General features: G+C 50.3%; 1 protein-coding gene across 8 annotated transcripts in view; it reads right to left on the minus strand.

Moving 5' to 3' along the window:
* The window catches only part of CUX2 (cut like homeobox 2), a 65,802-nt gene that overhangs the window by 15,950 nt on the left and 21,925 nt on the right, over window positions 1-27,927 (minus strand). For 4 of the 8 annotated variants that reach the window (XM_050318540.1, XM_050318547.1, XM_050318545.1 and 1 more), the window contains exon 2: window positions 1,069-1,147. In XM_050318540.1, coding sequence (XP_050174497.1) covers window positions 1,069-1,147 — 79 coding nt within the window. Of the gene's footprint in view, window positions 1-802; window positions 1,032-1,068; window positions 1,148-27,927 lie in introns of those variants that run through there. The other 4 variants (XM_050318544.1, XM_050318539.1, XM_050318543.1 and 1 more) reach the window with 2 other exon arrangements.

A 27,927-nucleotide genomic window follows, 5' to 3' on the forward strand; every position in this document is an offset into this window, starting at 1 on the left:
AATACTTGCTGAGCAATCAGGCTCTGTTACAGTCTCTGCCAGAGATTTGTGTTGACAGCAGCCATTCAAAGCAAAAAATGTCGAATCAGGACTTATGTGGTGCTTGGAAAGTGTTCCACAAAGAGTTCGCCTGTCGAGAGACACACGGACACGGAACAGACAGGGATGAACCGTGGGCGGGAGGATTTGGGGAGCAGGAGGGGAGCAAGAGATGCTGCTGTGGAGAACAGAGAGGAGAAGACAAGGAGGAGGAGGAGGAGGAGGAGGAGGAGGAGTGCAGAGACCACAGGGAAGCAGTTTTGGGGTGTGCATGCGTGTTCATCCGTGTGCAGGCGTGTGTGAGCAGGAAGAGCGCGGTGGGAGAGCGCGGGGAGGTGGGGAGGGAAGATAACTGGGTTCTGGAAACCGAGCTGACATTTGGTTCTTGTAGCACAGGAGAAAATTTAATGAGGACAAAAATATGTCTCCCTAATTCCCCTAAGAAATCATTAAAACATTTTGTTATTCCTAAATGTCTGGAAAATGAATTAGTGGCCCTGCAGGAGCCTTTTCCGTGCATCTTCAGTCGTTTGCAGCTCTCTGTCCCCGCCGCGCCGGGGGACACTCCGTGCCTGGCACAAACAAACCCGCACAAAGTGGGGAGCAGCAGGAGGGGGGTCCATGCCCCTCACTTGTCCCTGGCACCAGCTCTGCCAACACAAACCTCAGGGCTGCCCCGTGCCTCAGTTTCCCCCTCCCAAGACTTCAAGCAATGACTTCAAGGCTGTCCCCGTGGCTCGTGCTGGCGCTTGGGTTAACTTACCATCAAAAAGACAACTGGGAATAGCCGCAGTGTTACTACACGGGCTGAGCAAATGTATTCCTTTCCTAATGTCAAGATGCATTTGGCTCAGGGGCTGAAACACAGCGATGGCAAAAGCTGCTTCCTCTCCTCTCTTCGGCTGGGATCTCCAGAGCACCATGCGCCGGCCACGCCGGGGACGGGTGCCGCGGTCCTCGCTGGCTCCTCTCGGCACCGGCGCCGGCGCGCGACTCGTTAGGCAGCCAGGTCGCCACCGCGCTGCTTACCTGGAGCTTCCAGCAACTGCTTGTAAACGCTCAGGAAAGCCGTCTCAGCCTCCTTGCTTCTCTTACTAAGTGCAATCACCTGCAGGGAGACGGATAAATGGGTCAGGGATGGGCTCGGAGGAAGGAACCGGCTCTGCCGAGCCAACGGGACCGGCGCCACCAACACCGGCACACGGGTGTGTCCCCCCCACCCGGCATGGCTCCGTGTCCCCTCCGTGCCCTGAGCAACCGCTCACTGCCTTTGGCTAAACTCCTCATGCCGCTGCCATGTCACGTCGCCCTAAATCATTGATGTGCTCTGAGTAAATGAAAATTATAATTTAATGTCGGCGCTTAAATAAGAAATAAAGAAGCCTGGCCGTTGTTGTGCTCACCGGGCTGGATCCGGCACACGGCCCTCCCCAGCCACCCTCCCAGAACGGTGCTGTGGGTGCAAGTGATGCTCACACTGGGACTGGGATATCTCCTCTTGCTCCTGCCCCTGTCCCCCTGGGCTGTTGGGGTGCTGGTGACTCTGACACCAGCCGGGTGGTGGGGGGATGGCACAGCACAGCCCTAATAACCCAACAACATATTAATCTGCTGCGTGTTCCCATTCAACATTTATGAGCATGAATCATTTACTACCTTTAATTTTTCAAGGCACAATGACACCTTGGGGCAGGGGCTGCTGCCCACTGGGTCCCCTTGTTACCCCTCCCATCCAGGATGGGGCACCGGTGGGATGCACAGACCTCTGTGTCCCTGCTGCCTGGTCACAGGCATGGGGGATGGAGGTAACCCATTCCCAGAGGAAAATGTCCAGTTGGTGCCAAACTGGGTGGAGGAAAAGGTGCCCACCCAGCAGACACACAACAGCGGAACAGTCAATTAAACCACTCTTAAGCCACTGATGGGCTAATTACGAAACAAAGCCTGAACTTCGTGCCTTAGCCCAGTGGCAGCTCCCACACCGGAGCATCTTTTCCCTCCTCCATGCCAGCGGAGTTCCCGGCTCGCCCCGCCAGCCTGGACTGCCATCGCTTGTCATTCCAACCCAAAGCAAACGGCTCATTTGTAATCCAGCAGCCACCTGAGCAAACCGCCTTCTCCTCCCGAGCTCGCAGGCACTGGAGCACAAAGATCATTTTTCTATTGTTAAAATTGTATAAGCCGGGCTTTTTATAGCGGCTCGTACACAAACCTACTTTCTCAGCGCCGCGTTTCCAGCAGAGGAGGAATCTGGGGGCTTTTCTCTGGCGTTCTGCAAAAATGCTTGGCTTCAGGGTGCTTTAAAATCATAATAATAACGTGGGGAAGGGAGGAGGAAGGCAGAGAGGAGCCAGCGGGAGGCACAGCCCTCGTGGTGGAGCAGGACAGCTTTGTGCCCGCCGGGTTTGCCGGTGGCACGTGGCATTGAGGTGGCACAGGGAGCCCAGATGGGGGGGGCTGTCAGGATGTGGAGACACCACAGTGCTTATGGCATCGGTCCTGGGTGACCCACACTTCCCAAACCCTTTGGACTTTACAGGGCAGTGGTACAGCCCATGGGCACAGCTCTGCCAAGGGCTGAGGGGAATGCCTGGACCTGCCCGAGCTGCTCTGAAGAGCTTCATCTCCCCTGAGACAGCATCAACCAAAGGGTGCAGAACAAAGATCCAGCCCAGATGTTCCCCATTCCCTCTCCATCACCTCTGCCTGCTCCCTGGGCATCCCTAACCCGTGCCAGGGGTAAGGAGATGGCCCAAACTCCAAATCAAGCGACCATTTCACCAGCCCAGCTCCTGCCCCATCCCCCTGCCCTGGGCTCCAGCTCAGGCCGGCACATTCCAGCCCATGTTGGTGCCAAGGCATCACCAGTGTGGGCAATCAGCAGGATGACAAGCCAGGCACCCACATGGCTCTCCAAGAGTCCCACTAAACTTGAAGGAAATGTCAGTGGAAAAAAGATGCGTAACATTTTCAGTGATCTTTTCCAGATGGGGATAATTTACTCAAATGCCACAGGAGATTCCTGCCAGAGCAGCTCCGAGCCCCACACAGGGATAGCTCACCCCAACCCTGAAACTGCTGTTATTTCTGAACACCTGGGAAAAGCCCACATCAGTCCTAAAATCAAGGTTTTGCAATTAAAAACCCTAAATCCCTGCTTTGTTGAGAAGCAGGTACCAAACCCCACGCCCGCATCCAAGAGGGCGACACCACCAGCGCCCCGCTAAAGAGAGGAGAAAATGGAAAGAATGAGGGGAGCTGAGCACCCCTGGAAGCAGCCCTGGCTCCGTGGGGTCAGGATGGCATCATCCCTGTTCCCCAAATCCCCGCGGTGCAAATGCATCACATTCTCCCTCTGCCCACAGAGGCGCCGGCAGCGAGCTCTGCCTCCGCATCACGTATCGATGGACTCTTAATTCCCATTTTTCCCCCCCTCCGTCTCCCTCCGCAGCATCCGCAGGCTCAAGGTGAGGCCCGGCAGCATCGCGGGATCGCCGCCGCCTGATAAATTACATTTACGCGCCGGGTCCTTTTCATGGCTGGTGACTTTCCAGCAAAGCAATTATCACTGCAGAATGCGTAATAGCCTAATTAATTACTATTGTCAGGCTGGCCTCTGTGCCATGATTATACCTTCCGAAGCCAACTTTTTCAAACATTTGGAAGCAGAAATATTATTATAATTGACTGACAAAACGGTAAAACTCCCCCGGCGCAGCCGGTGCTCCTCCCGGCGCGGCGGCGAGGACCGACCGTCTGAGCGTCCCCGCTCCAGAGGCGCGGGATTTGCATCGCACCGGCGGTGAGTTTATTCTTATATCCATGAGATCAAGTGCAGGATAAGTAGTGGGTTATTTCCATCTAAATACTGGTGGCAGTAAACCACAAATGAGCTCTTTTTCAGCGCAGAGGAACAGCTGCCGGGGGAGAAAGCGGCAGCAGAGACCCCAAATGTTGAAGAAAACTGATGAAAAAATTAATTCAAGCCTTCGCTATTTTCCTCGCTTTTTTTTTTTTTTTTTTTTTTGCTGATGTGTAAAGAAGTCGGGGAGAGCGGGAGGGTGGCAAGAGGCGGGGGGAGACTGGGAAGGAGCTGCTGTCCCAGGAGAGATCTGGGTGATTGGGATGTTGGGGTCCTTTGGTGCCTCTCAAGTGTTTCGTGCTCGACTGACACCTTAAGTCCATCATGGGTGTGCTCAGACCTGCCGTGCACCCACAAACCCATCATGCACCCACAGATCCATCACACACACCCACAGACTCACTGTGTACCCACAGACTCACTGTGCACCCACAAACCCATCATGTGCCCACAGGTCCATCACACACACCCACAGACTCACTGTGCACCCACAAACCCATCATGCACCCACAGATCCAGCACAAACACCCACAAACCCATTGCAGACACCCACAAACCCACCTCACAAACCCACCACACACATACAGACCCCTTGCACACCCACACAAACACACCACACCCACACAAACACGTTGTACACACACTCACAGGCCCAACACACACGTGCAAACCCACTGCACACACGTCCAACCTCAGTGCACACCCACAGACCCATCGTGCCCCCACGCACAAGCTCACTGCACACACAAACCCATCGCATGCACAAAACCATCACACGCACCCACAGACACATCACACATTCACTGGACACGCACAAACCCACTGCACACCCACACAGACCCATCACACGTGGCCAAACCCATCACACACAGCCACAGCCCCACTGCACCCCCTGCTTCCACCCCCACCCACCAACTCCTCCAAAGGCAGGAGCAGTTCCCGACGTTTTCACAAGGCCAAAAAGCAATCCACGTCAGGAAGATCAATAATAATATAAAAATAAAGCCTGAGAATTCTAGTTAAAGGGAACATCACAGAAATATGTTGTTCACGTCCATGATTTGGAGATTAAAAAAAAAAAAAAAAAAAAAAGAAAAAGAAAAGAAAAAAAAAGAATCAATATAAGTTCTTCAGATGATGTTATTTCTAATGAGAAATACACCGAGACTGCTGCAAATAACTGCTTAAAAGGAAAAAAAAAAAGCATTAATAATTTACTTTTTAAAGCACGGGATCCCGAACGCAGGAAAATTGCTGCTGGTTCTTAATTTTGTTGTAATAATTCCTGACAAGTTCAACGGTGCTTTGGCAAAGTTCTTGGGAGCAGAGGCAGACAACGTTCAGCTCACTAGGTTATTTTTTTCCCCCTGTTTTCCACAGCATCCCGACACTGTCGGCTCCAGGAGAAGGTGCCCAAGTTCTTCCCTTGCTCTGCCCTGCAGGATTTCTTGGCCTGACCCCCCCAAATCAGCACCAGGGGAAATATTTCACGCTTATTTTACCACCCTCAGCACCATAATTGAATCCACATTTTTCACTGACTGCTTCAGTTGGTTCTTTCCTTAATTTTTTTTTTTCTATTTTTTTCCCCTGAATCTATTTTTTTAGTGCGTTTGCTGACAGTTGGCAACTCCAAACCATCTGCCACCAACGCACACCCCAAAACCAAAGTCTTCAGCATCCAACCCAACGAGGACCAGGCTGATTCCTGACCATCACCAGGAGAAAGTGCCACCTGGGCAGGTTAATTCCCAGCAAGGCCGGATTTCTTACAAGCCCCCCAAATTATTTTCCCTGGAAAAAAAAAAGTTTTCCTGGAAAATGAGGTTCCTGGAAATGTATTTTCCTGCAAAAATATACAAAATTTCCTGGGCAGAGGATACAGGCAGGGATGCTCAGGCTCTGCCTCCCTGGCATGGATGATGTGGGGTGATGAGGGGGTTCCCAATGGTCCCTGGATTTGGGATGGAGCTGGGATGGAGTCAGGATGGCCCCGCACCCCGAGCATCGCAAAGTTTCACCTCCCATTTAGCAGAACAAAACTTTTAATTTAGATGTTTTCATCTATCTATCAGAGTTAAAAAAAAAATAAGTTTAAAATAATGACTGTAATAAATGAAGGTAATTAATTGTAGTTTGTTCCTTTACTGTCTAGTCAGCTTAATTTTACCTTTTCATCTAATAATGAGAAAATAATTTTTGTGCTCTGAGGGTTAATGATATGTAACTGCAAGAGCTGCTAATTGCATGTTGCAAACTATTCATCAAAATCCCCATCTGCGCTACTTGATTATGTTTGCTAAATTATTGCTTTGAATTATCTTTCATAAAGCAACTTTTGTAATTAGCAGGGCTTTCGCTCTGCTCTTTTCTCTGGCACAAGGATATTCAAACTTTGTCCCTCTCAAGCTGTTGCCATTAAACTGCTTTTGGGGAGAGAAAGGAGCTGCCCTTTAGCTGATAAAGCGGGGGGAATAAAAGCTGGGTTTATCCTCCCTGGTTATAATTTATTCTCCTGGTCCTGCTATTCCTTCCTGGAGGAAAAAATTATATAGGAGCCGAAATATATAGGAGGTGTATTTGGGAATAGCAGAGAAATGGCCCATCCATCCCTCCCCCAGATGAATATTTAAAAATTATCTTTTTCCCCCTTTTTTCCTCCCCATTTAGAGGGAGAATGTTTGCCCATCATCAGCCCACTTTTGTGGGCTCCTTCCTGTGATGCAGCACTTGGCCCTCCCTGGTGGATATTCGTGGGGAGAGAGGAAAAGCGGGATTTGAAGGGGAAAAATATGATAGGAGTGGGTGCAGATTTTCAAAATTTGAACAAAAGGGGGGAAAAGAGGAAAAAAAGGGGAAAAGGAGAGGGAAGGGATGAAAAAGGAAAAAAGGGGAAAGGAGGGGAGAAAAGGAGAAAAAAGGGAGGAAAGGGGGAAGAGGAAGAAAGGGGGGGGAGCAGAAAGAGAAAAGAGAGGAAACAAAGGACAAAGAGGGGGAAAGAGGGAGAAAGGGAAAAGAAGGGAAAAGGGAGAAAGAAGGCAACAGAGGAGAAAAGAGGTGGAGGGGGGAAGAGGAAAAATAGAAGAGAGGGGAGAGAGGAAAAAGTGGAAAGAGAAAAGAGAGAAGAAAAAGATGAAAGGGAAGAAAAAGGAAAAATTATTTGAAAAGAGAAGGAAAAAAGGAAGGGAAAAGGAAGGAAGGAGAGAAAAAGGTAAGGGAAAGGAAGAAGAAAAGGGGAAAAGGGGGAGAACAGAGTCCTGAGCCCCAGTGAGCCTGGCTCCAGGAGCAGCACTCTGGTGTCCATCCTGCTCCTCCCAGAATCCCAACCTCAGGGGAGCAGAATCCACCTTTTGGAGTAAAATCCTCCAAAGAAAAAAATTCCCAGGAGGGAGGAAGGTGGCAGAGCTGGGGAAGCAGCTGCTGCCGTGCTGGGAATGACATCCTGCTTTCCCTCACACCCCCATAAATCCAGAGCCACTTGGGTGGAGGGGCCGGCTGGGCTTCCCGAAGGACATTGCTCATATTCCTGCAGCGGATCTAATGAAGACTATTGGAAAAAATGCAGTATTTAAAAGACTGAAAATGTATTCCTATTGTTATCACTCTCTTTTATGTGTTTATGCACAGAGCATCGGAATGAATCAATACTGGATTGCCCTATAAATAAATGAGCATATCCGTAAACCCAGTAATAAAATGAAGTGATGAAAAATATGGAAATCAGTCACATTTGTGTAAATCCACTTATTGTTTACTTTAATATTTTCTTATGCAGCTCCAGAGCTCCAAAGAGACAGATTTAAAACCAGGTAATGCTCAGCAGATGACAGATCCTAATGTGTCGCTGCCGGCGAGCTCGGAATACCGGCAGCTCTCCGGGGATTTCCATCCAAGCACATTAGAGGAGCAGAGGAAGCAGCCCCTGAAGAGAGCATTAAATTGCCAGGGAGAAAAGAGGTGTCCTGAAGTGCCACGTGACTCTTGAGGGCATCATCAGGGACCAAAGCCAAGGCATCTGGGGAGCCTCCAGGGATGTGCAGCACCTGGGGCAGGATGGAGGATGGAGGAGTGGGATGCCTTCTGTGCCAGTGTGGTAGGATGGGACCTTGTTGTCCCACCCTGGTGCTCAGCTCCTCCTCAGATTCCCCACTGCAACCTAATCTGGGAGACCCTGGACACGCCACAGCATCTGCTGTGCTACTGCCTGGTCACAGCATGGCATCTCCTGGTCACAGCATGGCATCTCCTGGTCACAGCATGGCATCTCCTGGTCATGCCATTGTCCCTCCCAGTCATGCCACAGCACCTCCTGACATCGTGGCATCTCCCAGCTACACCATGGCACCTCCTGGACAGACCTTGGCATCTCCAAGCCACACCTTGGCATCTCCTGGCCACTCCACAGCACACCTCCTCCGCTCCTTCCCTTGCCTGGAAGCTCTCCAGGCAGGACCACCATCCCCAGAGTCCTGCAGGGGACATCAGGGAGCTCACTGGCAGCAGGGCCCTGCCCACCCCACCTACAAGGCACAAGGACCGGTCAGGGAGCCAAAGCAGACGGATTTTATCAGCTGCAGAAACCCCTCAGGGGCTGGGAACAGTGACCTCCTACCTTGGCCACACCATGCCACGTCCAGTCTGTCTCACCCAGGGCTCTCCACATTTCAACCCCCCAACAGCTGATGCTTTGGGAAGGGACTGGGATCACCCCCAGGACCCTGGGGGGGTGAGAGCAGGTCCTGCTCCCCTGCCCACCTCTCCTTTGAGCGTTCCCACTACCGCTGCCAGCTTTCCCTCCCACCCTCCCAGGCTGGCAGAAACACCCCATCCCACACAGCCTCCAAGAAAAGCTATTTTAGAGTTGCTCTTTTTTTTTTTCTCCTCCTCCCCCCCTCCCTTTCTCGTCTTTTTTTAATTCATTTTTTTTAACAAACAACCCATCTCCCCCCATCTGGGCTGTGAGTTGGGTGCCAGCAGCTCCGCGCCGAGCGCTCGGCGGTTGCTTTTTATAAACGCCTCACAACCCAAAGTTTCCTCCCTTGCTGCCAAGGATGCATCCAGGTGGATACCACACCCAGGAGGATGCTGCATCCCCCAGGAAGACCTTTTCCCCCAGCTCTGCCCATCCAACCAGAAGCAGCCAGAACCAGAACCACCCAAATCCCAAGGTTTGGGGCTCAAATTTGTCTTTGTGGCTAATTAGCTTCCCTTCTGTCAGTCACTTATATCTAGAGATCCCAAAAATCTTGTTGCTGGGGAGGGAAATCCACCATCCTGCTGAGCTAATTCCCTACCAGCAAATTTCCTGCACCTCAGGTGCGTTTTTCTCAAATTCCCAGCTGAGTTCAATTAAATGTTTATGAGACTCCACCTTTTTCCCCTTTCCTATGAAGGAAAAGCATCAAGCTCCTTCTGGAATAAAACAAAAAACAAAAGGTGGAGGGGGAAAAAAATAAATAAAATCAAGGTGGTTTAGGAGGGTTGGGGTTTGAAATTGGAGGAATATGATTCCCCCAGACTGGCTTTGCTCCGTGTTGCGTTGGCAGCATCGACGAGGGGGTTTATATGAATAATTGAAGAAATTCTGTATTCCCTGCAAAAGAAAAGGCAAGCAGAGAGGGTTGTTGAGATAATCAGGAGCTCGCTAATCAATATTCTCAGCCCCAGCCTCCTCCTCGCTTCTCCAAAAGGAGCAGTGCCATAAGCTCATCAGTAACTGTAAAAAAAACATCGCACTCCGAGTGTCAAAATAGTCAAGCACAGCATATTGTATTGCCAGATTTCCCTCCCGGTCCACCCCGGTGCCAGATTCCATCCATCAGCGGGGAGGGAAGCCGTCCAACGCTGACTTACTTACGCTTAAGTGTTCATAAATAAGGTTTTTAAGATATAGATGGCTTTTTAATTTTGGTGGAATGTAGGAAAAAGAGAAGAGAGTAAAAAATGATGGGGTTGATGCGGTGGGAAGCGACCTCTGGGGCGCTGCCTGGTAAATCCTGCAGCCTGGGGATATCCCGGTGCTTACCCAGGTTGTACTGTGGGGAAAACAGCTGGAAAAAAATTTAGGCTGGCACCATAAACTGTGGCAAAGGCTTTGTCTGATGTGGAGACCTGGTGAAAGGACGTATTCCCACTACGGAAACCTCATTAGACAGAGTCTAATTGCTGCCCTGCAGTCGGTGGGAAGACACAGACACCGTCAAACCTGAGTAGGGGAGTGGTTATTAATTGATTTTTGATAAATTGGGGGCCGAGGTGCCGGTGCTGGAGGTCAGGAGGTGTCTGCTGGGGCTCAGCTGGGCCCCGAGCTCCGGCGATTCAATCCCATCCCCAACTTGCCCAGCTCCCAAAATGGGCACTTTTGGGGCAAATTTGCTTTGCCAGAGAAGGAGCTTCTCCCACAAGGATCAGTGGCTGGTCCTGCCTGCAGGACCCGCAGTTTGCTCCACCCTCATGTCCCACCAAAACCTCAGGGCTGGGACCCCCACGGAGCCAGCCCTGCATCCCGGTGCTGTGGGATTTAAGCAGTGGCTGCCTGGATCCTGAGGGATTTGGCTCCTTCCTCCCTGGCACCACCAAAAACCCACCGGGCCGTGCCACAGTGGGATGTGGGGCAGGAGACCCAGTGTAGGAGGGTCACCACCACCCCCTGCCACCCCCTGTGGGTGACCCCGACCATCAATCACCCCCTCCCCATATGTAAATCCATGATGCCAAAGATGTATGGAGCCAATTACCAGGGGTCACTGCCGGGTGGAAAATTCAGACAACGGAGCTCCCGGTCTCCGATGAATTTGTGTGAGATTGCAAGTTACTGCCTTTTATTGGACAATATAAATATTTCACTGTTATATAAAAAAATATTGGCGAGAAAGCAGATAAAGCCGGGTCCTGTGTGTATACAGAGAAGCAGGGAGTGAAAAACGGCCGTCAGCATCTTTTTAACGGCTCTGGTGCAGCACAGGAACGTGGAATGGGAAGGTTTCGATGACCCCAGTGGCACAGCGAGACCAGGGGATCTCAAGGACCCCCATTCCAGACCCACCAGGACCACGCTGGAAAAGGGAGCGATGCCAGGGGCACAGATGGGACACACAGACCATGGCGCGGTCAAAGGGGTTGTGCCACGTTCCAGCCACGATGGAGGGCAACACACGGGATGCAGCAGCACACAGGGAAACCTTGGAAGCTCAGCACCATTCCCAAGAAGAGGATGCTGTCCCCAAGCCTGTGCCCACCAGAGGATGCCCAGGAGGATCAGGTCAGGAACAGCCTCGCTATATGTATCAATCCCAAATGCATTTTCCTAAGTCTCCCCCAACTGGTCCTTCTGGGATCACATCTGTCCCCATCTGCAGGCTCCCGTGCCAGCACAGGACACCCTAATTTCACCTTCACCAACACATCAGCCCTTCCCTGTGACAATAAAACCAGAGAAAAGAAAAAACAAAAAGCCTTTAGGAATCGATACCTCTTTCTCTCTCTCCCTATATTTTATTAAAAACTTTAGCATCAATATTAATGTTTAAATCCTCACCAAGCTGAGTTTAATTACCTGTAAACTGCATCCAGCTACGTGGACTTTGCTCCTCACTGCAGTAAATACAGCTGAGAAGGAGCAGTGCCAGCACCTCCAAGAATCCCCTTCCCATCCCCACAGGAAGGGATGTATCCAACCCCCCCAGCCCTCACCACCATGGTGGGTAGTGGAGCTGGAGCCACGACCTGGTCTGGGCATGGATGGAGCCGAAGAGAGAAGAGAGAGATGAGAAAAGGGAAAAAAATGAGATTCTAGGAAGAAAATGATGCATAAATATAAAATATCTGGGGCTCTTGCTGCCAAAAGGAATCTGCTTCCAGCCACTACATGAATCACAACATTTGGGAGGGGGGGGGCGAGGGAGAAGCAGTTGAATGGAGTCCATTAGTGGCTGAGGACGATGAATAACTCGCAGGCAGCAGGAACGGCTCCCGAATGCCGGCGAGGTCACGGATGGCTGGCATGAAGGGCTGGGAGCTGCCGGAGAAACCAAGAGGGCTGGGACCAGATCCCACTTAACCCCCACCAGCAGCCACCTCCTCCCTTTGCCTGCTGTGCCAGGAAAGATGAATACAAGCTTGTTGTGCTCTCCTGCCTGCTCTGGCACCCGCAGGCGCACAGCAAGTGGTGTGGCAGCTGGAGGGAGCAAGGGTAGGTCCCCCCTGCTGCCACTGGTCACCCCAGGGCCCACCCCAAGGCCACCAAAGCCCAGGGCGCAGATGCCGAGCGTGGGATTTCGGCATCTGAAATGGAATCAGGGTTTAGAGTGCGTTATCAGCGGAGCCGTAATGGGATCTCGCAGAGGGCAGAGATTTGAGACGCGCATCAGATTCCCGTTCCCAGGGAGCCAGGAACAGGCTGTGTTTTGAAAAAGCCATCTATCCAGGGATGTTATCGCATGTGCCGGTGCTCCGGAGTTCTGCCATCCTGCTCCTTCCTGAAGGCTGAAGAGGAGCTGATGGAGGGGGCCAGCCTGGCCCTGTGCTCCTGGACCCCACATCCCTGCAGCCCACCTGGCATCCCGCAGCCTCAGCTCCTCCCAGACAGCCTCATTAAGGCCCCTTCCCTATTAGATCCATCCCAGGCAGCTTCCCAAGGCCAGGGCTGGGACGGCGGTGGCAGCGTTCGAGGGCTACACTTCCACAATAATATTCATTTCCATATTCATTCCGTGTTTATCTCGCAGATGTACGGAGCCGTTACAATGGAGAAAAAAGAGAACTCGGAATTTGTTCTCCAAAGATATTCAAATTAGTTAATCAAGAGTCCTTTTATCACGTGTCTCCTGTACCAGCAGCAACTATCCATCGAGATAAATGATCAGCTGCTAATAACTGATTACACTGCAGCAAGTGTTTTCTTATCCCCATTACCACCATGTTTAAAGACATTTTATAAATTTCTAATTATTGTAAATTGTTTCTCCTTTGGAAAACATCTTCCCATAGTCATCAGCTGTCAATTTGCCCTGAAAATCTCTCTCTCAAATGAGCTCATTGCAGGATGCTCAGCTAGCAGAGAAAAACCCTTCCAGGCTCCTGGCTGGTGGGAGGCAGCCTGGACACCTCCATACTGGGGCAGTGGGGGACCAGGATGTTCCTCCATCCCCTTATATGTGGATCGGGCTTGAAAACAAAATAAAAACATCCATAAATTGGATCAGTTCTGGCTGGTGCTGCCTCTACCCGGTGCATGAGGCCAAGGTATGGTGGAATGGGCTATTGCTCCGAATGGATTCACTCTCCGGAGAACCACAGAGAAAAAAAATAAGCCAACAGCTCTTGGCAAGCAGAGGCACCAGCTCGTACCCACACCAGCATCTGGGGGCAGATCTGGGCTTGGAGAGCCCTAAATAAGATCCTGCTGGTTTTGTGTGTATTTCACCAGTGAAAGCTGAAATAGTTGAGAGGGTTTGAAGCCAACCAGGACTTTAAATCCAGCAGCCTCGAGCCGCCGCTCTGGCTGATTTCTGGGCCCCATTCATTATTGTAATCAATCAGCTTAAAGAAAAACAACCGCAAAAACAACAATAAACCACCCTCTAAACTCTCTTAGGCACTTTAATGGCTCCTTCCATCTTTCCCAGCCATGACCACAGGGCTGGAGCAGCAATCCATGTGCCATGGGCCAGGTTGCAGCTGGCAGGGTCCATACTGGGGACCACAATGGCACGGGCAGAGCATCCATGTGCTCCTGGAAGGGACCCGGGATGCAAGGACCATCCCTGGCAAGGTACCAGTCACCCATCCCTTGGTGATGGTGGCTCCACTGGTGACATTTGCTGCCCAGAGATGACCAAGACAGGTACATCCCCACTATGCCCCATGGTGTAGCCAGACCCTGGAGATATTTATCAGGGTTTGGTCAAGTTCCTCCTTACAGGAGCTGATTGAGCCAAAGCTGCTGGAGGCAGCGGTAACGTGGAGACACGGGATGGAAGGAGGAGGAGGGGGTGGAGGAAGGCTGCCCAGGATAACCTCCCTGCAGAGGATCAGGGTGTCCAGCCAAGCACGTTCTCTGGGCAGAGCAGAGCCCACAGCTGCCAGGAAAGGGAGGAGCAGCCAGCGGGACATGGAGCCTGGCACGGAGCAGCCAAGGTCCTTCCCGGCTCCAGGGGGCTCAGACCAGGGGAGGAGACGCTGCAGGCACCAGCCATGCCATTATACGCTTTATTGATGCTGTTCTGAAGAAAGCTAATCAATATATTAGATTTCCCAAAGAAAGAAAACACCAGCTGCCAGCAGCACAGAACTCCTGCGCCGCCGCGGTGCATTTTTCCATCAAGCCCCGGAGCCAAGCATGTCTGAGCAAGATGAGGTCACGTTCAAGAGGAGACCTCCTGCTCCCCCCAGCCACCAGGTCAGGGCCAGGGCCACGGCCACTGCTCTGCCACCTGCCAAAACCTGAGGCCCCTGCCTTGGCTGAAATTAAAAAGTGAAATTCTCCAAATATCTTGCACCAGCATCCGTGTGGGACGCAGGGAGGGAGCCCAGATCCAGCAGGACAAACCCAGCCTAGACCAGCAGGGATCCCCAGAGAACCCCGAGTCCTGGTGCTTCTGTATCCTTGTGTGGACCCACAGCTCCCAGAGCTCATTTGGGTTTCAGGAGGGTTCCCACATTTCCCTGCAGAGCCATTCCAATGACACTCATCTGTCCCTAAGTGGTCACCCAGCCACAGTGCTGGCACTGGAAAGAAACTGCAAAGTCTCAAACCAGTGGATGCACTTGGGATCCTGGCACATGGAACACCAAAACGTGGCACCTGGTGTGCCGTGCTCCCCAATGCCCACACCCCACCACTGCTGGGGGTGACCATTCCTTAGAGCATTAAAGCCCATGCTGTGGCAGCTCCAGAAGCCATTTAAAAAGGACAGAATAAATCCACGTTGGACCAGCAGGAAAGCAGACTGACGTCACAGGGAATTGATTAGTGCTTTAATAGAATTGGATCATCGGGAGGGCTGCAGACCCTGTTTCAGAAACCCAAATGTTATGCAGATTCACACTGAAAACCCTAAACCAGGGCACATTTATTTAACCGAGGCAGAGTAAATGTCCCACATTTCCCCAGGATTATCTGAACCATATCAGATATAATCCAATGATCTGTAAAGTGATTATACCCAACTGAATATACGAGATCTCTTCTGGTAATGCAATATTTCATCCAGCTGCAGACATTAGGAGGAGGCAAACAAAGGAGGAGATTTAATAAGTGGAAATAAAACTATAGGCAGAGATAGTTTTAAATTTTTCTTTTTTTTTTGTATCGCATCTAATTGCAATCAACAACAGACATCTGACACAGTGACAGCATCAGCAAAATTGCTGCTGAGAGCACAGAATCTTTGTCTAAAAATAATCAGACATTCAGCGCACCACTGTTTGTTATAATGGTAATCGATGCTGGAGGCTTTGAATTCCATCAATTTATAGATCTGCTCTGTTCTGCCTGGTGATTGTGTTCTGCACACATCCCCTCCCGCCCGGCGCAGGCAGCGCCGGGGCACTGTGTGATTAAGATAAGCTCAGATTCCTTTCATACATTCCTTATCAGCTCTAATTCTCCACCAGGCAGAGATGTTCACAGCAGTTAAAGATTAGTTCAGCTTCTCAGACGCCAAATTTGAGGGTATTGATCAATAAATCAAATCACGGCAATCAATCGCCCGATCCAGCGAGTCTAGCCGATGCATTATTACTGGCGCCTTCCAAGCTGAGGCTTTTTCATGGGTTTCATCAAAACGCGGCTTCCCTGGCTCCCCGCCAGCTCCTGGGCTGCCTAATAGACTCCGCAGCAGAGGAGCTCCAGCCCAGCAGAAGAGCAATAAATCTCTCATCAAACAGCCGATAGAGAAACAAGATGAACATCTGTTTTGCTGCAATGAAACTCCTGTGTTCTTCAGAAGCTGCAAACCAGGTCTGACAGACCACCCCAAAGGCAGCTTTTGCCTTCAACAAAGCAGCAAAGCAGAATATTTGCCGGTTATTTCAATCAGGTAATTTAAGAAGACTTTGCATTCTCCTCTCTGCAGCTGCCGGAGCTTTACAGACAGGATTCCTGCTCAGTCGATAATAAAAGCCATCCTGGGACCCCGCACTATGAAGGCAATTTTATGATACCCATTATGTGGCAATGTAACTTCATTAAAAGCTGTTTATTCCCTCTAAGCATTTTAAGCACTTTCCCTCACCCATAAAGAAGAGCCTCTCGGTGCACTGGGAAGGTTATTTGTGCCGGGAGCTGCTTTTGGGTGTCTCTTAGTGGGATGAGGGTCGTGCCGGCAGCTGGATCCTGGCAAAGGGGTTTCTCCTCCTGGTGGGCAGCGAGTCAGGAGCTGCTGAGAGGCAATTGTATATTATTTTTATGATATACTCCCAATAAGCCTTGTTTACTGGAGATCCATTCAGGTGACATTTATTATGCCACCTCCTTTTATAAATTAATATGGACAAGTGCCCCAAAAATCCACCTTCCCTGCGAGGATGGCTTGGCTCCTCTGCACACCCCTTTGCTCTTCCATTTGGGATAATTCAGGGTGTCAGAGCTCTGAGAGCTTAATTTTCTGACCCAGTGTTATAATTCAGCATCCAGAGATGGAACTGTGGCCACAGCAAAGAGGGAGCCAGACCCCATCCTGCAGCCAACTGCATCCCTGCAGCATTGCTGGAGTCACTGTGCTCCAAAGGAGGGACAAAACGAAATCCTTCAAAACAACCAAGCAACCCCTAAATCTTAAATTTAATGCTCCTTATTCCTGATGGAACCATTAGCACACACAAAAAAAAACCAAACAAAAAACTCTGATGGTTTGGTCCCATCCCATTCTTCATAAGCACAGCCAATAGACCAGGGATGGGTTGGGGTCAACTCTCCCAGAAGCTGCCAAAACAAATCCCACATGGAGCTAAGGAGTTAATCCCCCATGGCAGGGAGGGGGTTTGCCTCCAGACAGGATTTAGGAGCCCTTTCACCTCTCCAGGTTGGTGGAGCAGGTGGATCCTTGAGCTGCCAAGGTGGCCACAGTAACTGGATGTTTGTGCTCTGTATGTTTTAATACTCAGGAGTCAATGAAACCACCCGTGAGCCACCTCCCAGTCTAACAATGCGTCCTCGATTAGCCAATGACTCACAAAAAGGGGGTGAATCCCCAATTTTTTGCTCCTGGAGAATTTTCTCCTCCAGTCACCCAGGTTTTTCCCATTGCACAGAGGCTGTGATGTCTTTAGGGAATGGACTTAAAGGTCTGTTTAGGAAGGACCACCATACATTGCCCCCACATTCTCCTGAGTTAATACTCCCCAAAAACACCTCCAGGAACGCACTCAAAGGACGCAACTGCGTCTTTAGCAATTAATAATCAGGACAACCATTGGTATGAATATCCATGTTTCAAGGAAAAGAGAATTCCTTTCTTGCTACCTTCAAAATATCATCACCTTTCTCCAAATAAATGGATGTAGAGACTTGCATGGCTCATGGGAATAACACAGGGCAGGGCAGGATACCATGTTCATCACTGAGCACCAAACCCAACAGCAACAGCTCGATATTCTCCCACAAACACACGCACAAACATACAGAAAATACTGTTAATGCCTCAGTATTTCTTTAAACACAGTCACCAAGGAAAAACAGAATTACTAGAATACATTTTAATTGATTTACAACAGCACTTAGTAACAGGGATAAGAGAAAAACTTGTTTTATTGGACTAATTAGCTGGACTGACTCTGGGTTGGAAAAGTGTATCCCTGCAGCCCGTCATGACCCTGAGTGGCACCTAACACCAAACAGCTTTTATCCGTGGAAATTCCTTCATCAGAATCAGAGAAAACACGCTGCCAAATGGTTATTGCCAAGAGACAGGGGAGCAAAGGGCTGCTCCAGGGATGGAGCCCCCAAACGGGACACACCAGCCCCTCTGGAGGATTTGAGCATCCCCTTTCCATCCATAAACACATCTTTATTACAACTTGGATATATCCTTCCCTTAACGACTTTTAAAGGCAGCAGATAAAGTCGAAAGAGGCGCACAAACAACCAGCAAATGTTTAATATTCAATAAATGTGTCAATTTTACATACGGATGCAAATGGGGCTTTATTGAAGAATTGGTAAACTTCCTTGGAGGAAAGTAAGTGCGTTTTAGCCTTCAAGGGGTCCCCGAAGAATAGAAATGGAATGTGATTTGTGATAAAACTCAGCTGCTCTATAAAAGACGTTAAATAAATGTTGCTGTTTCACTAGGGATATACAGAATTGATTGCATTATAGACTGATTCCAAGATGCACATTCCCTGCCAGCCATCCGCTCGCTCCCGTATGCCGTGCAGCCCCTTCCCAGCCCCTTGCCAGCTTCTCACGTTGGCTCCTTAATTCCAGCACAGAATTTTCTGGAAATACTTTAAAACAACCCTTCCCTGTGGTTTTGCCTGCTGTGGCATCCCAAGCATCAACTGCAACGGCACAGGGCTGGATCTGCCTCAGCCTCAGGGAAATACCTGCAGTGCAGGGCGAGAGCCACCACGGATCACGGAGCCACGGAACGGTTTGGGTTGGAAAGGACCTTAAAGACCACCGAGTTCCAACCCCGTGCCATGGGCAGGGACACCTTCCACTAGCCCAGGTTGCTCCACGCCCTGTTCAACCCAGCCTTGATCCACCTCCTAAACCGCATAGTATCCCCTTATTTTTGCCTCACTGTGGTTGACAGCGAAGAATCTGAAACCGCCACTGAACACGAAACTAACGGGGACGAGGAGCAATTAAAAACATTCTCACCACCAACACCAAGCCAAGCCCCCCAACCACCCCGAGCATCCTCCACCGGCACCGGGGGACCACTGGAGTGAGGAGCAACACCGGGAAGGGCAAGGCAAACAAACCAACCTCCGACAGACAAATGAGAGGCCAACGGTACCACCGCGGCGAGCACAAACTGTGATATAATTGTGCTGCTGCTACATCATCTTTAATCAATAACATGATTGCGCGCACAGCCCAAATCCCGGCCTCCGCCAAGAAACAGCATGTTGTTAAAAAGCCCAATAGCTTTTTTTTTTTTTTCCCAGCTAATAGGTGGCTCGTTCCCTCAACCCTGCTGATTTTTTAAATAAACCCAAATTCCAATAATTGTTTAATGTTTATTTTTATTTAGCTCCGGTTCACCTACCCTGGCTCTCCGTGTCAGAAATTGATATTTTTGTGCCGGTGACTGGGAGAAAAAAAATAAAATAAAATTAGGAAACTGTTAGTTATGCCTCGTCATAGTCGGACTGTGTTGTAACCGTGGCTCAGAGCGGCTTTCGGGGTTGTCAGAGGCTCTATTCCCCTTAAATTCATATTTGCTGCATTTTCCAGGGATCAGCTCGCCCCAGGATCCTTGGGTTTCCAGCACACAAGAGCTTTCCCATAAACACAGGATTGTTCTTTTCCCTTTTGCTTAACAAAAGCCTGGATTTAAGCCCAAAAAAGATGCTCTTGCTTTCCAGGTGGATTCATCCCTTTAAAACCCACCAGCAGTGCCACTGCCTTCCCGTCCCCCACCCTGAGCGGGGTTGAAGGTGATTCTGGAAAAGTACAGGAAAGCTCCAACCAATTCCTTTAGGAGATCCATCACGTCAGATTAGCAACTTAGTTTCTTATTAGCTATTTTCCATCCTATCATATTAATATTTGTTTTCACTATACAATGCAGGAGTCTTATCATATTAGCAACTTTCACATCACATTAGTGAAAACAAATACTAATACAATACAATACTAATATGACATGATCTGATGGGAAATTGCTAATACAATAAGACTCCCCTACCATATTAGTACAGAAACACTGTGTGTCCCACTTACAGCTCTCTCTGAACTGGGTAAATACCTGGAACTTCCAGAACCAGCCACGCTCACCGTGTCCCAAGGTGCCCGCATGGGATGGCACCGAGGATGCCCGCGTGGGATGCACATGCACAGGATCCACAGCAGATGCATTACATTGCAATGAAATTCCTGATTCAGAAGTAAGTCAGTAAAATTTGGGTCCCCACACCATGGGACTGGGTGTCCTGGGTGCAGTGGTGGATGGAGATCCGAGCCAGCCGCCACGACCCGGGAACGCCACACAGCTCTGGGAAACATCACGGGCGGAAAACTCTTACAAGCAATAATAATTTGAGGGAGAATCCAATTAGACCAAGAGCCTCATAGTAGTTCTGGCATCAGCAGCTGCTTCTCCCCAAGCCCCCAACGCTCCCCAAGCTCCCAGCACAAACCCGTGGTGGTGCTGGTGGGAGCAGCCACGGTGCTGGGAACTGTCCCAAGGAGCAGGAGACTCCACAGCCAGTTTGCAGCAGGAACTGGTGTGGGGAGCACATCTGAAGTGCCAAGAAGGAATATTCCCAAGCAGAAATGTGACAAGGAATACGGAATTTACACCAAGGAGAAAAACTGGACTATGGGAAGGCCCCATCAGTGGCCCCTGGGACAAAGATGTTCACCCAGAGCCTGGGCTGTTCATGCTGAGCACCAGGCCAGGAATGAGATACAATCCATGCATTAGGAAAAGCAAATACCTTAAAACACTAGCTCCGTTGGGCACCCTCCTCTGGTCCTGGCCAGGAGTTCAGCCCCACCCACCAGTGCCAGGAGCCATTTTCCTGCTCTCCTGCTTCAGTTCTCCCACAGGTCCCACCAAACATCTCCCAACTTTTGGCCGTGAGCTTCAAGCTTGAAAACAAAGAGGTGTTTCTCACCACAGCTCCATGGCAAAGTCACCTCCAGAGCTGCTCTCTGGCTCAGCACCGGCACTGGCACGCATCCACGGATGCTCCGTGCCACCCTGGCCAACTGTGCCACAACTGCTGCGGAAATGCGCTCCTACATGGAGCGAGGCAGCCCATCCCCTCCGAGCCATGCCCAGCTCCGGCACGCTCAGCACTTTTCTATTCTCTCAGCAATTTTCTGTTCTACTGAATTAGTAGTTTGTATTGAATTAGTATTCATTTTCCCTAATATGATATATAAGCGTAATCACGTTAGTGACTTTGATATCGCATTAGGCTCTACCGCCGGCACGAATCCCGGCCCCCGCAGCGCCGGTGGGAGCACCACCGCCACGGAGGAATTCTGTGGGAATGCTCCAAATGTGGGGCTGGATCCTGCTCTCACCAACCCCTCCCAGCCCCGCAGTGCTGAGCTGAAGTCCCTGCCAGGATTTCCCTGCCTGTGATGGCAAACCAAACTAAAGGATGCTGCACCTCGAACGAGGAACTCCGTCTAAAATGAAAGATTCCCAAACGCTGCAGGTGCACAGCATCAGCCAGCAGCACTCACGCTCGGCAGCTCTGAGTGCTCCTCTCCTTGCAAGCCACGGAAATTTGGGAACTAAAGCCGAGCAGACAGCAGGATGCAGGCTGGGAGATCAGAGTAACAGCAGGGATGGGGGATGCTCGCTCCGCTGCAGCCAAGAGCTGGCATCTCCCATGGGAAAACCCCAGCCAGCACTGAGCCTGCCTCAGTTTTCCCATCAGGATGACACTGGGCTCTGTAGGCCCAATCCTTAATTAGCTGATGAAGTTGTAATGAGCAGAAGCAGCAAGAGGGAGATGGGGGGACAGGGAAGGTCCCTGTGCCACGGGGCACAGAGGGATTGGGGATGGAGGGAAGGGCACCAGGGCCAGCACAGGGCCACTGGTGGGCACAGAGAGGTGGTTCCAGAGTTCATCCCACACAGCTCCATGCACTTGGCAGCAGGACAGGAATGGGCTCTGTGTCAGAGGAGCAACCCCAGAGCTCCATCACCAGCACACCCCCCCCACTGCCAGCACGGGGCGAGCGGTGAGGGTTGGCCACCTGCCACATCCCAAAAGGCTCCTGCACGGACTCACATCACCTTCACGTCAACATGAAATCGCGTTTCTTTTAATCCACTGGCCACAAGGCTCCAACAGCATCGTGCCTGCACCTCCAATTGAGATTCCATCACCCACCGTGGGAGTGAGCAGGAAGGACCAAAACATCACCAGAGCCAGAGGTGAGCTGCCCCGTGAGCATCAGTCAACATCAGAGCACTCACACAGTGTAACAGTAGAACTTCTAATACATATGTATATACACATATTTTTAAATTTATTTTATATATATTTTTGTATAACAGATATATATTTATATACACGAATCCCTACCTGCAGATGCCCACACAGACATCCCAGGAGAGCCGGCAGCTCTCGGCACTGAGCACCCAACCCAGAGCCCAGAGGTTTCCCAGGAAAAACGCTCCCAGCCAGGCACAGATGTGCACACAGGCGTGCAAACACACACTGAGGCATATTTTAAAATCCTAAGAAAACCCTGAGTCTTCACTGTCAGTGCTGTATATCACTTTGAGATATATACCATATTAGCAAAAAGAACTGAATTATATTGCATTCATGATGCAATTAAACACTTCACTAGGAATCAATGTAAAACTGATGAGGCCTGAAAGTAGTGCATATGGCTTAGAACATTATAAAACATTACCTTCACTCAAATCCTTTTCAGTAGCAATTTAAATCTTCTTACAGTTACTGCTGCCAATGGTAAACCATCTACTGATTCATAACAGTGCATGGGAACGAATGAATTTTTTTAAAAATTTATTCAACTACTAAATTACCCATGAAACCGGAATAGCTGACAGAAGTAATCTGAATTATTATTAGCTCTGCAAGTATTCTGCATTAGCCAATTTAAAACCACGGCTCACAGGCAGAAACCAGTTAGTACAGGCAGGGTGTTAAATGACTGCCATAGTTCTTCATTTTACTGCTGCTTACGTTTAAAGGTCAAGAGATAAAAATTACATATGACTGCAAACACAGAAAGGGTGTTTATCTTTTTTTTTTTTTTTCCTACGAATCAGGTCAACCAGAAACTTTCAAAACATTTGGAAAGATGATTGTGTAAACCACGATGCCTCTGAATGACTCCAAGATTTAAGAGGGGGTTGTGGAGCTGCACCAAAGGGGGCTTTTGTTCTTCCTCATCCTCATAGTTTTTCATGGCAGAGCACAGAGGTGACATGGTCCTGAACTCTAAAACATGGGCGTGGTGTTGTGATCCAATGCCCAGTTGAGCTGTGGATGTGGGGATGATGAACCCCACAGTGACAAAGGGTCCCCACGGGTGAGGAGCAGGGGTGGCTGGAGGGGCTCTCCAACCCCTCTCCATCAACTCCAGCACCAGGAACTGATCACAGGAGGATGAGCAATTCCTCCCCAGCTGATATCCCTGCTGGGCTCCTAATCCAGGGGCTGATTAGTCAGAAAGGAAAACTACCTGGAGATTTGGGCACCAGCTGCTCCCAGCAGCGTGCTCCTGGAAAAAGGGGAGGGGATGGCACCCAGGGGCAGGCACCCACTGTGCCATAAATCACCCCATTTATAAACCTTGTCAAGGTGAGAGAAGCTCCCCAGATGCCACACATGCCACAGCTTTCTTTACCTCTTGCCAGGCAATTAAAACCCGTGCAAGCCTGGGGAGGGACGAGCTCATGGATGCACTTGGGGTCCCTGGTGCCCATCTGGGGGTGAAGAAGGTGTCTGACCCCACCAACCAAAGGCAGTGACGGGCAAAGCGATACCCCACATACATCCCAGACGGATCTCAGTGGTCACTTTGCCCATTTTCCATGGATGAGGAGGGTAGGCCGGGGCGGGTTTCCATGCAGAAGCCCCCGGTGCCAGCGCGGAGCGGAGTCGGTGTCTCTTTAACTGACCATAACACTGCATCATCCTTTCTCTTCCTATTTTCAGTTTTATTAGCAAAGCAGCACAATGTTTATACTAGTGGGTATTACATTTGCCAGAACAATTACGCTATGACAAATGGCACATCAATGTAATCCATCAACTCGGTCCAGACAGGAATCCTTTATCCCGGGCTGCCATTAATTCCCAGCCGGGTCTCTGGGGTCCCATGCGTCAGTAACCATGACAACCCGGGGGACGCCGGGCGGCGATGGCACCTCGTTGGGAGAGACGGGCACCTCGGTGGGGCGCTGGGAATTCACCTCTGGAGCCGGCATGTCACCCCTGGGATTGGACACGGGGGAGGCATTCACAGGGCGAGACCCCTCCGTGCGGATGGGGACTGTGCAGGAGCCCAGAGTCAGTGTGGGGACACCCAGAGAGGCCACAGAGGGTGGTGGCACGGGAAGGTGGTGACACCAGAGGGTGGTGGCACAGCCCAGGCTCCAGCACACAGCTCCCATGTGGATTCTCCACTGTCTGCCATGACAGTGTGCCTCCATGCCCTCTCCCCATCAGGGACAATTGTTCAAGGTGGTTTTCTCTGCCCTGCTTTCACGTAAGTTTTTGGAGGATCTCTTAAAACACATCACCAGAAATTAAATTTAACTAGAGGAATCCAGCGTTCCTGAGGGGGACAGACATGGAGCACAGCCCTCAGCACTGCAGGAAGCCAGGTACAGGGGGATGAGATAGGCATGGAACATCGGGGATGACCACTGTGGAGCCCACCACAGTTGGACAAGTGACGAGCCACTGGTGCTCTGACAGGGGGAGCCAGCAGCACATCCTGCACCATGCAAGCACCAGTCAGGAGGTGCCAAAAGCACCTGCCTCCTCGGCGATGCCTGGGCAGGCACATCCTGCTGCCGGGCTCTCAAACACTGGGAGATGTCTCAGTGCTCCCTCCTCACCCGTGAACACACAGCTTACAAAACAATGAAGACAAATTCCAACAGGCAAGAACTCCCAGGAGCCAACTGCTGCCACTTGGGAGCCAAAACCAAGAGGAAAAATCAACCCCTCCCCATGGCCACGCTCTCCGGAGCACCAAAGGGTTTCTCCTCCTCTGCCAAATCAACGTGGCCCCGACCCAACGACACACGCAGACAATTCCTCACCCATCTCCCCTGCTCCATTAAGCCATTCCCAGAATCATCTTATCCCCATTTATAACGTTCAATGCATGGTCTGAAGACTTCTCTAATCCAGTAATTAGATGCAAGGCTTTGAGGGATGAAATCGGGAGGGTATTTCACTCAATTACGCTGCATTTTCCAAGGGTCTGCCCCGATTCCATTTCCCCCTAGAAATGGCTCGGCTCGCTTTTGGGAAAGCAGATGGATTTGTGGGGGGTTAATGCTGCCACCCTGAACTCTTCACCTCTGCTGGGGTTTGTCCTCATCCCACCACAGAATACAAACATCCAGGAACATCCCTGGAGCATCCCCACCCAGCACAAACCCCTCTCTCTCCCCCTATCCACCCTCAAGGAGTGCTGAGTCGGGAGGAAAACTCTGGTTTTTCCCATTTTCTGTAGGTAACACACTGGCTGCTGCAGCTGCCACAATAAAAGCATTTTCCCTCCAGCCTCTCCCACGTGCAGGGCCAGGAGACGGCTTTATCCCCCTGAATCCTGTAAATCATCTCAAAGCCATCCTCGCAATTTATAGGGAGGACATTAAACATTATGGCCACTGACGGCATCAAATTACGCTTGAAAAATTGAGTTCTGCCGGAAAATGAATTTAAAAACTAAATTAAATTAAAACCTAACTAAATTAAAATTAGGTTTCTAAACTAAAATGACTTTTTAATATTTTCAGGAGAAAAAAAAAACACCAAGAAAACAAAACCCCACCACCCTTCTGTCAACTAATAAAATTTGCCAATGTCTTTTATAGCTGACAAGCCCTGTCTGAGAGCAATCCTGGTGATGCCGCATAATAAATAACTGGGATAGAAAAGGTGGAGGAGGATGGGATGATCAGCTGTGCCATCTCAGCTCCTTCAAAGGGGGCTGGGAAAGGACAGCAAGACCCTCAAAGCAATTAAAAAATAATCATAATTAACACGATCCTGAGCAAACACCTGGACGGGGCAAATCCAGCTGCGACCGCCGTGTTCTGATGATGTCGGTGCTGCCCCAGTGCACTGGGGAGATGTCTGGGGACCATCCCAGCCCATGGATCGTGCAGCATTCCATGAGGATGCTTGGCTAGCGGTGCTGGAGGGAGGTTTGCTGATGCAGGATCTGGGGATTTCAGTCACTAGGAACAAGGGCATTTAGAGACACATCTTTTCCCCAGGTCTATTCCTGCCAGATCTGCAGATCCTATAAATTCTGGTTGGTCTCATTAGGATGGGGGGTTCAAGGATCAGAGTATCCTAGCCATGAGCTGAAACATCAGCAACAAAGCACCATGAGATACCATCTGCTCATGCATCATGTGAAGATTCTGATGCAGTGCTGGTGGGACATCTGGGGACCATCCCAGCCCACGGGTCACGCATCATCCCATGAGGATGCTCAGTCAGGGGTGTCTGAGGGAGGTTTGGGGATGCAGGACCAGAGGATTGGGGATACCCCTGTTCCTAGCATTGGCTAGGAACACCAGGAATGAGGGCACATAGATATGTCTTTCCCCCAGGTCCATCCCCTGCCAGATCCACAGGGACCCATCAAACCCTACAAATTTTGGTTGGTCTCATGTGGATGGCGAACACGGACCACACCATCCTGGACTTGAAACGCCGGCAAAGCACCATAAGACATCACCTGCTCAGTCTATCTCACGCTCAAGGCTCCAAACCATCGGCTGGAGCTTCCTAAAGTCTCTCCCCGGTCGTTAATGGCGGTAATTAATTCATCCCGCTTTTTAAACAGCACTCGATGTATGAGCCTGCCCGCTCACATCTTGATCTGGCGCTGTCAGGGCTGTGATAGAGGAGATGCACAAACAGCCTGGGTGACCATCCGTCTATCGATTATCAGCGCGGGCAGATTTAACACCAGCGCCGTAATAGGACACAGCCAAACGAGCTTTAGGAGACGAGACATCAGGCACGCAGCGGGCAGGTCTGCACAGCTCACCCGGCACTCCCCAGCGTCCAGGGCTTTGCAGGTATCTGGCCCTGCACAAGCATCCTGAGGGGAGTATCACCTGGAGGATGCTGCCGGATCGCCAAGGCAAGAGGCTCGACAGTGACGGCAGCCCCTATTTAAACCCTTTTTAAACGCTCTTTTTTATCTCTCCGTGTTATTTATCGCTCCATTAAATTGGCAGTTCCCTCAGTGGGGGACATTTCACCCCCCCTTTCCCCAACCTCCTCCCCCCCCCACAACTGGCTGCTGCTTCCCAAGATGCCAGACTCGGGGGCCAGCCTGCGAGACGCCAACCCAACGGTCCTCTTTCAACAACATTAATTATCTCGAGCTTTCCATAACAAAAAAAAAAAAAAAAAATCTTGATCCCACTGGCTGCCAATAGTGGAGAAGCCGGCGGAGGAAAAGGCTTTTATCTCCACATCTCAGAGAAGAGCCTTGTGTTTGATCAGTCGGGGTGTTTTTTTCCTTCCCTCTTTGTACATTTTGAACTTTATAGACTGATTAATTCCTCCTATCGCGGTAAACTGCTGTGTATACTCTCGAGTGTTGACTTGATTTCCTTTCTATTAAAAAATAAATATCTTCATAAGAAATTAAAAGAGCTGAGCACATCTTTGCTCCGTAAGCAAGCTGGGAAGAACCTCAGCCTGCTGGAGTGGGATGGAGGAGGGGAGGGAGGCGAGTTGAAAAGATTTCTTTATTTTAAATTAAAGTTTAGGATTAAAGGCATCAGCCTTTCAAGAGTTATTGTGAAAGCCTTTTTAAAAGTCCCAAGTGCATAGTCCATAATCTTCTTTTAAATGGCTAAATTTAGAATGAGAAACCCTCCAGCCCTCCGAACTCCAGCCCTCCACGTCTGGCACCGGCGAGGGCTCCGAGGTTTTTTTAATACAACCACTGTTTCACAAATACCAAACAAGATTTACACTATTTTTGTAAACCCTGGCTCCACAAAGCCCAGCTTTATCAATCGGATAACAAGTAAGTGCCTGTCCCTGCTGCCCATCAGCACGAAGGATGGAGTCAGGAGAAAAAGACTGGAGCCATTGAGTTCAAAAGTTAATTTCTCCAGCTAGGCAGGGAAGGCAGA

The sequence above is a fragment of the Myiozetetes cayanensis genome, unplaced genomic scaffold (genome assembly GCF_022539395.1).
Source record: "Myiozetetes cayanensis isolate MyiCay16 unplaced genomic scaffold, myiCay2020 scf21, whole genome shotgun sequence".
In the NCBI taxonomy this organism is placed as follows: Eukaryota; Metazoa; Chordata; class Aves; order Passeriformes; family Tyrannidae; genus Myiozetetes; species Myiozetetes cayanensis.